The sequence below is a fragment of the Protobothrops mucrosquamatus genome, unplaced genomic scaffold, assembly GCF_001527695.2.
Source record: "Protobothrops mucrosquamatus isolate PMUCROS unplaced genomic scaffold, P.Mucros_1.0 scaffold2057, whole genome shotgun sequence".
Taxonomy (NCBI): domain Eukaryota; kingdom Metazoa; phylum Chordata; class Lepidosauria; order Squamata; family Viperidae; genus Protobothrops; species Protobothrops mucrosquamatus.
The window spans coordinates 9,717-19,146 of NW_015388162.1; the positions used below are offsets into that span (position 1 = coordinate 9,717).

The 9,430-nt window shown below is 54.6% G+C and overlaps 1 protein-coding gene across 1 annotated transcript in view; it reads left to right on the forward strand.

The window, feature by feature from the left end:
• Positions 1-7,716: 7,716 nt before the first annotated feature.
• SPATC1 (spermatogenesis and centriole associated 1) overlaps positions 7,717-9,430 on the forward strand; it is a 14,331-nt gene continuing 12,617 nt past the window's right edge. Inside the window, exons 1-2 of the mRNA XM_015823935.1 lie at positions 7,717-7,903; positions 8,617-8,862. Coding sequence (XP_015679421.1) covers positions 7,717-7,903; positions 8,617-8,862 — 433 coding nt within the window. The remainder of the gene's footprint in view (positions 7,904-8,616; positions 8,863-9,430) is intronic.

Genomic DNA, 9,430 nt, shown 5'->3' on the forward strand with positions numbered 1-9,430 from the left:
AAGGGATTCACGCCCTGCATCTCTTGGGTGACCCCGAGTTGAGGAAGGGGTGTAAATATGCTGCTGCTCTTGTCCACTGCGTTTTGCTCTAGAAATGCCCGTTTCATTTTGGAAACTGTCCTGCTCCTCCTGAGCCCAGGAGCGCCCGCTGAGTCCCTCCGATGCCCATCCTGGCCTTCCTTCCCTTGCTTGCTGGGCATGACCTTCCCCACCGGCTCCCCCTGGCCGTCTTGGGCAGAGTGTTTCACCCTGGGGGGGGGAGGCTGTGGGTGTTGGGCAGCAAAGGGGGGCTTGGTCGGCCCTGAGGGTGTGCAGCTCAAAATCTCTCTCGGCACCTCCACGTTGGGGTCTGCCGAGACCTTTTAACTGGGATGTTGATGTTACTTGGGGACACTTTCTTCTCCTTCCTTCCCCTCCCCCACGTGGCTGGCTTGGGGGGGCTTGAAATGCTGCATGCTGAGCCATTGCCACTCTGCCCCCTAGGCCAGCCTCTGCACTAAGCTGTATAAATAGCAGTCTAATAAAAGTCAGAATATGCCCACAGCAAAGTCTTCGTTTGTCTGCATCCAGCCAGAATGGAGAGGAAGGGGCCTTTCCTGGGCTAGGGGCAATGTCTACCTGATCTTGTGAAAGGTGTCCTTTGAATGAGCTGCACAGGAGGCTCCAAGGAGGGATGGGGGGGGGGTGAATGTGTGTGCTGCAGGAGCCTTCCAGAGCACCGGTCTCCAACCTTTCCAGCAGCTCCATTTGTACGAGTGGTGGGTGTGCACGTAGTTTACACAAATGGAGTTGTGTGCGCTTGCCCTCTGTGCACACACGTGGAGCTGTACGTGCGTGCACGCTTGCACACTGCCTCTACAGCACAGTTCTGAACAGGCTGTGGCCCCGTCGTGGGCTGTATCCCAGGGATATCCACAGCATCTGAGCCACACAGAGACTTTGGCGATTTAGTTCCAGCCCATAGATATATTTCGGGGGGAGGTGTAATTTTTTTCAAAAATAATACATGCCATTAAGCTTTGTTGAACAAATCCTGTAAGTGATTGTGAAACGGAGAAAGAAAGGAAAGAGGGAAAGAATGATATTCTTGGCTGGTTTCATTTGTCATGACACAGTCTGAATAAATCTGTGCTTTATCCATAAAAAAAGTCTATGCAGTTTGCACCAGACGGGCATAGAAATTGGGGATGAAGCGAAAAACGCCATCCAGGACAGGATACGGTGCTATTTGTTCACCTCAGCAACCAGGTTTCCATGTCTCTCCAGAAGCACAGTAAGGGGTGGGGGTGCATGGGGTATCAGGGAAGGGAGCATCTTTGGCAGGGAAACATGTTATGTCCTTCCCGTCAGTTCATCCACCTCTGAGCCCCACCTTGCACTATCACCTGTGGCTCCCCAAAGCTGTTTGCATGTGGCAACAACCACATCCTGGGTAACAGCTTTGACCCCCTGGCTGAACCAGGGGAGGGTGGCTGATGGGCCTTAAACCCTCGCTGAAGCACATGAAGACTGACTAGTGGCCTGAGTGGGTGGGACCATTGGAAGGCCCAACGGCCTCCTCCGCTCAAGGCCACGAAGGCGGCCTCTGCAAGTGCCTGGAGCGTGAAGAGCAGGACAAGGCAGAGAAGATGCTCACCCACCCGCTGCACTGAGTCCCACCTCTGCTTCTCTCGACTCAACCTTGCCCCCCGGTTAGATGGAAGAAAATGAGCCTGATGCTGCGCAATTCTCACTTAAATCCAAATGGCAAGTTCCGTGATGGCCAGGGTGCTGCGTGGTGGAGAATCCGCTAAGGCAGTCACCAATGGTGCTACCAGGGCCTTCTGCTGGCACTCACCCTCTTCAGCACGATGTTCACTGCCAGGCTGTACGATGTCTTTCAGAATGCAGTGCTGGAATCGGCCTCAAGCACAAAGTGGGTGGGAAGCTCTGCCCCTTAAGGAGACCTCAAGCTTTCGCCAAAGCGAAGGAAACTCTTCTGAGGGGTTTCCTCTTAGCTGATGACCATGTCCTGGTTGCTGGCTCAGGGCCAGAGATACATGTCAGGCTGGACAAATTCTCTATGGCTTGTTACATCCTTGGAGTCACCATCAGTATTTGAAAGTCTGTAGTCGTGCACCAGCCTGCTCCTCCTGCATCGTATGCAGAATCCAAAATCGCAATCAAAAGGCAGAAACGAGCAGCAGTGGACCAGTTCACTTAGGCAGCATCTGTCATGCCTCCGTCCGAGCCTGACTCTGAGGACAACATGAAGTTCCCTGTTGAGGCCCAGGAGGGGGTGTCTGTGGCTTCGGAGGACTGTGGGGAGGAACAGGCTGAAGCAGGCCAGGGCCCTTCAAGTTTGGAACAGGGAAGGCAGAGCTCAGGTGAGGGGAGGGGGGCCCCTCTCCACCAGATCCCAGAGCAAGGAGAGCAGAGAGGAGGAGGGAACAACGGAGGCAGGCTCACTTGCTCGGGAGGAGAGCGTCACACCCTACTTTACAAGGCACACCTGGGGAGTAGGCATTTAAGGAGACGCTGTGGGGTGGGGCATTTGCCGGGAACAAACGTGAACTCTTGTGATGTGAGCTCTTGTACCTGGACTTTGTATCTTGGATCAAGTTTGTTTCCTGCTGAGTTTTCCTTGCTGTCTTCAGTTTTGCAGTTTGCAGATTACAGGCAAGCTGGGCGTTGAAAAGATCATACTTTGTTATCTGTTTTACTTTAAAGAACTGTTGAACTCAGTTGACTGTTGGGTGAACGTTGGCAGTGCTTACAAAGACAATTATTCTGACCAGCTAATTGCTTTGCCTCCGTTCGGGGCCCTGGGTCATCACAGCATCTCTCCAGTGACTACCAGTACAGATGTCCACTGCAAAAGAGCAAAGGCGAGTCCTGCTTCCAATAGAATCACACCCCACTGTGGGAACATCAAGAAATTAGACCAGCAACAAAAACTGAAGGTCTACAGAGGCCTTCTACCCTTCTTAGTGCTTGTGAAATGTGTGTATTGAAGGACAGCTCAAGCATTTATGTGGGACTTGCCTTTGGAGAGTGTTGGGCACCGGATGGGCAGATAAGGTTCCAGACATTGATGTGCTAGAGCAGATCTGCCCTCAGTCCACATCGACAGATAGCAGAATAACTGTAAGGACCCACCTCAGTCAACCACCCAAGGAAGCAGATCTCTTGAAACAGGCATTGTCTCAAAAGGAACTTTTATTAGGGGTCAGTGACAGTAGGGAAGTCAAGGCGAGATCTGGGGAAAATCCCGTTTAAACACTATAGTTAAACCAGCAATATTCCTCCTCCCACCAGAGTCATAATGTCCATTTGAAGTCCAGCCAATCCACAGGTGGCACGATGTGCGGGTAACTGGCACAGTTGGTGCACATCTCAAGGTCTTCTCCAGTTTCCTTTTATCCACAACCATCTCCCTGATAAGGGAGACACATTCCTTTCTCAAGTGGATAGAGGCAGGAGAGGAAAAGTAGAAAACAAAAGTAAATATCTCCCTCCCCCCAGTAGAATTGCAGGCCCCAAAACAAGAGCACAAGAATACATATGCAAGGAAGAGAATAAGGATTTGGGGACCTGACAATACAGAGTTGGAAGAGACCTTGGGGGTCATCTAGTCCAGGGCTTTTCAACCTTTTCACCCATTGTACCACTTTTAGGATATGGCAATATCCGAGTACCACCAGTCGCCTAGGAAGGTGTCAAAAACTTGATGACCAAAAAAAAAGGAAAAAAGTGATAAAGTACAGGTAGTCCTTGACTTACAACAGTTCGCTTAGTGACTGTTCGAAGTTACAATGGCACTGAAAAAAGTGCCCCCCAAGCCACAGCCGAGCAAGACGCCTGCCTGCCCACCCGGCAGCGCTCTTCCTCCTGTCTGAGGCTTTCATTGTTGTGAGCATTTCTGTTGAGGATTGGCAGTGGGGGTGGGGTGGGGGGGTGTTTGGTTTTTATTCCCCCATCTGCTGGGTGTTTGCAGCAGGTTTTGGTCACTTCACATGACCCTGGGACACTGTGACCGTCATAAATATGAAACAGTTGCGAAGCATCTGAATCACAAGACCCTGGGGATGCTGCAACATTCCAGCTGATCGGCGCTTCTGGGCTCAGCAGAAGCGCCAGGATCAGCGCCGAGCTCCAGCTGGAGCCTGGCGCTGATCCTGGTGCTTCCACTGAGTCCTGACAACCCCGAAGAAGAGCTGATCCTGGTGCTTCCACTGAGCCCTGTCAGCCCTGCAGCTCCAGCTGTCTCTCGCTCAGGCTTGTGTGGTACTGCCACCGGTTCAGCTCATTCCCCTCCCCCGCTACCACTTTTCTAGGATGGTCGCGTACCATCTGCCAGGTGCCCATGTACCACAGGTGGTACCCGTACTACTGGTTGAAAAGGCCTGTTCTAGTCCAACCCCCTGCTCAAGCAGGAGACCCTGTACCTTTCCAGACAAATGGGTGTCTAATTTCTTCTTTAAAACCTGCAGGGATGGAGCACCCACCGTTTCTGGAGGGAAGCTGTTCCACTGATCAATTGTCCTTGCTGACATGATGTTCCTTAGTTCCAGAGTGCTTCTCTCCTTGCTTAGCTTCCGTTCGTTTCTTGTCCTGCCTTCAGGTGCTTTGGAGAAGAGGTTGAGCCCCCCCCCTCTCTATGGCAGCCCCTCAAATATTGGAAAACAGCTATCATGTCACCCTAGTCTTCTTTTTCTTTAGACTAGACCAGGAGTAGGCTGGCTGGCTCAGAAATTCTGGGAGTTGAAGTCCACGAGTCATAAAAGAGCCAAGGTTGCCTACCCCTGATCTAGGCATACCCAATTCCTGCAACTGTTTTTCATATCTTTTAGCCTCTGAACTTCTTTAGACTGGGGGGGGGCAGACAATGCCATCTGTGTGCCAAACAAGCACATCCCCGAGCACCTTCTAGAGGAGCTTGGTTGGAAAATGGTCGTGGGGAAGGCAGGTGAAACATTGCAAAGATATATTAAAGGCCTTCTGGAACTCGCTGGACATGGGTACGATCGCCGGGGAAACACGGGCACAAAAACGCTCTGCCTGGAGTTGCCCCATCCATGAAGGCTGTCAAACTGATGAAGTAAAAGATCTGTTGCAGAAGCACAAGCTGTGCAAGCCCGGAGCCATCGGTGCCACCACTGTAGGGTCTGCCCGTTTGCCCAAGGTGTGTGCCAGGATGTTCCCTGCCTGACTTGGCCTGGCCAGTCCTCTTCCAACACACCACCGGCAGTTTTAACGTGGCTAATGCGATGGATGAACAACGTGCGTGGAGGGAGATCTGAGGATCATCTGCTGCGAAGAGGCGGGGTGTCTTTACATTAATTTCTAAGAGCCCCCAAAGAATGAAGGTGGGATGCCCACCTGTGAAGAAACGCCTGTCGAGCTATGAAATGGATCCCCTCATTGGCAGCTCGCCCGATCTGGCAGCACTTGGCAGAGAAGAAGCTGAGGGGGCAAAGTTGCTGGCAGGCTCCTTCCCCTCCCCCAAATATTGTTCGCCTTCCCCCTTCCCCAGCCAAATGGTGGGGCTTCGCTGCACCTGTTGGGGACTCCGTGGCTGTGGAGAGGTGCTGGGTGTGTGAGACGCACATTCATCCATGGCCTTGTCCCTTCACCACTGCCTGGCCGCAGAGCCTCCAGCAAGAGCAGAGGCCACTCTCTCCACAACTGGCACTTCCGGTCTTCTCTGAGCTGGGAAAGGGGCACCGTTTTCTCTTCCAGGCGAAGCTCTGTGGACCCTCCCCTGAGTCTCCTCTGGTGGAACTCAACTTGCACGGCTTCCGTGAGGCTCCATGCAACAAGACCCAGCTCCCCAACCCACCCATGGGACACAAGGGGGCTTTTCTCCAGCCCACAGCCGTGGGGCAGCAAGGCGGACGCTGCTTAGTTTTCAGAGCACCGACAGCTGGCCAGGTGAGGGTGGAGGTCTGTTCCCCAAGTGTGTGGGTTGGTTTCCGAACGTTTCATTACCAGGCCAGGCAACCTCTTCAGCTGCATGGAAGGTGTCACCTAGCCTGGTAACAAAACATCTGGAAAACAACCCACAAGCTCGGAGAACAGACCTCCACCCTCATCCTCCACCCAAGCCACAGATATTCGCCCCCAGTTGACCAAATGCTGACCACATAACTGGACCTTCTTTCTCCACTGGCCAACAAGTGAACTTTTTGAAATATCACTTCTGAAAGGGGGGGCAGAGGGAGGAGGAGGAGGAAGGGGAAGAAGGCTTCTTGTCCAGAGGAAGCCTAAATATGATAATGGGCAAGTCACGGATGGCCCAGAATGTTTGGCTGCTTACTGAAGGCCCCCAGGGCCGTCCAGGTGCCCTGCCGGAGGTGTGCATCTCGTCTCTGGACCAGTCCGAGTGAGACCCAGTGGACCCAAAGGGACAGGAGTCCCTTTAGCCGTTTTCAACCAAGCTCCTGCATGAAGCCAGCCTGTCTGCATTTTAAATAAAGCTTTGAAGTAGTACAGTCTCGATGGCCTGGGTTGCGCCTGTGTAGGGCAGTTCGTGGGCCGTGAGCAGCATCTGCATTCTGGGCTTTGCCCCTCGCAATCGGGCCACTGTCGTAAGGGAGCCGGCCAGAAGGGCCTCCCCCGGGGCCGGGCTCAGCACCCACCTGCCTCTTTCTAGGGCACCAAACTTCGCCTCTTGCCAGAAGGGGCAGAGACCCTCGTCAGCAGGCTGGCAGGCCGGAGGAAGAGGTCAGTGTTCCTCACCCTCATGGCCAACCCCATAATAATAATAACAGTAACAACAACAACAACAACAACAACAACAACAATAATAATAATAGAGTTGGAAAGGATCTTGGAGGTCTTCTAGTCCAGGGCTTTTCAAACTTTTCACCAATTGTACCACTTTTAGGATGTGGCAATATTCGAGTACCACCTTGCAAGGTGTCAAAAAGTTGATGACCAAAAAAAAACCCCTATTCAAAGTTGCAATTGCACTGAAATGACTTATGACCATTTTTCACACTTATGACCATTGACTCCACCTCCTCCCAAGGCTGCTTCTTTTTCTCTCTCTCTCCCTCTCCCACCCAAACTGCCTCCTTTTATAACCTCTCCTGTCTCCGCCCCCCTCCTCCTTTCTCATGGGGGAGGGTGAGCCAGAAGTGAGCCTGGGGCCTTTGCCTCGCCCCAGCCACTCTGCAGCTCCAGAGGACTCTCTCACAGTAAGTCCTTGCCTGCGTTGGCTCTTTCCCTCCCCCACTACACTTGGCTAGGCAGGGCTGCGTACCATCTGCCACTCGTTAATGTACCACAAGTGGTACGCGTACCACCCGTTGAAAAGCCCTGTTCTAGTCCAACCCCCTGCTCAGGCAGGAACCCCTATACCGTTTCCCCCCAGAAGCCCCCCTCCTCTTCATTGTGGGAGCAGCTGGCTAGAACCAGGCACCACCCTTGGGCCGGCAAGGGTCCCTCCTGGCTGGGTCAGGGCCCTCCAGGCCCTCCCAGCAGCTCCTTTCTCCTCTGGAGCAGAGCCCAGCGCCCCCCCTCACCTTCCAGTTCCTTCCCTCCCCCACCTGGCCGCATCACAAAGGCTGCCTGGGTCACTGACAGCTGTCCAAGCTGCCACCTACCAGCCCAGCAGTGGACAGGAGAGGGGAGCTCTTGGCAGCTGGGGCTCCCACATGGCCCTCTGAATGTCATTCTTTTGGGGCACCCTGAGGCAGCAGAGTCTCCCCACTTCACAGCACTTTTAAGGGGATGGCTATCTTCACCCGCTATGAGGCATTGAGAAAGGAAATCAAGGCCCTCGTGGCTGAGAACGAAGAGCTGAAACAGCTGGTGCTCCTCCTACGCGAGAACCAGGAGCTCAAGTCCGTCCTTCGCGACCAGTTCAACGAGAGAAACCTGCTGCCGAACTTTGAATCCACCCGGCTGGACCAGCAAGGTGGCATGCGGGGGGGGGGGGATGTGGCATGCCCTTGATTCTAACCAAATAAGAGCCCCCAGGCTGCCCTGGGCCCTAACCCAGAGTCTCTGTGCATCCACTCAGTGCTGAGCTGCAGCAGTGTCCCAAGGGTTCAGGGCAGCTGGGGCAGACCTTGGCCTGGAGGCCTGGCGGCTGCTTGAACAAAAGTCAGGCAACACCCCAGCTCCACCATGAAAGCCCCCCCATCTCTGATTAGCGGGCCAGCTGGGAGAAAGTTCCTCGAGGGGCACTCACAAAGGGGCACCCTCAGAGATCAGCCGAGAGCGAAGCCATGCAGAGTGTGGAGGACGAGGAGGTCCCGTGTCCCCTGGTTTGGGCTGTTCCTCAAACGGCAGCAGAAGAATGACCAGGAGAGCATCACCAACAATGGTGGCCTCCACCACCATCTGCCTCAGCCCAAGGGCGATCCAGGTGGAGACCCTCCATGGATTGCTATGAGAACTTCCATATCTCTAAGCCCCCCCCCCCCACCAGGGTGGATACTGGTAGGTCCAAGGTCCACTTGAGGAAGCATGTGCAGAGGGACCTGGGGGCCCATTTCTCCAGCCACCCCCTGCATCCCATCCAAGAAGGACGGGTGGAAATCCATGAAGGATATAGGGCTGCGGGGCGGTTCTTTCCCCTCGGCAACGGGAGGCTGACCCAGGCTTCCCTGTTTGTCCTCCCCACAGAACCTTTATTGAACCAGGCCCTCCTTGACGCTTCCAACTTGGACCAATCCCAAAGTTCCCCGAGCACCATCCTGCGGCTGGGCATTCGACAACGACATCCATCTGGCCTCACAGCCCAGCTTACCACACAGTGTCCTCCACCACCCCCTTCTCCACCAGGGGGAGGAGTCATGGCTTCCACGCCACGGGGGCACAGCCCTCCCCGCTTCCAGGTCTGCTCTCCAAGCCCCATAGGCTCCACTTCAGGTGAGTCGCAGGTGCCCGCTGCAGCTGGCCGAGAGAGGCGTTCTTGCGGGGTACAAGCTTGACTGTGCCAGGGCAGGGTCCTGCAGGGGATGCCTCCCCTCTGGGCATCTCGGGGGAGACAGCCAAGTTTGGAGGTTCTTGGGGCAGGTCTCCCAGCTCGCACTGCACAGTTGGCCTAGCCACACTTCTCGGTCTGATGGGTGATTCTCTGTCCAAAGGGACTCATGGGGTCCAGCACATGTGGGCCACCCCACTGGTGGACTCTGGGAGGACTGAAGCTGACCGTGCTCCAGATGCTTGGGATTCAGCTGCTCCTCCTCCTCAAGCACTCCGCTGGATGGGAAGTTGGCCTGGGGTGCGAGTATGTGCCCGGGTCAGCGCTCATCTATGAGCGATCCTGGTTGTGGCTAGAGCAGAGCTCCGGGGGCTCTAGCGAGGCCTTGCTCCAGCCTTGTCCGCGAGGCATTTGGTTGTGCAATATGGAACCAGGCAGGAGAAGGTGGTGTGACTCATGGCCTGGAGATGGTGCAAGGCCAGTCTCATGAGTACACAAAGGGCACTTCTGGGT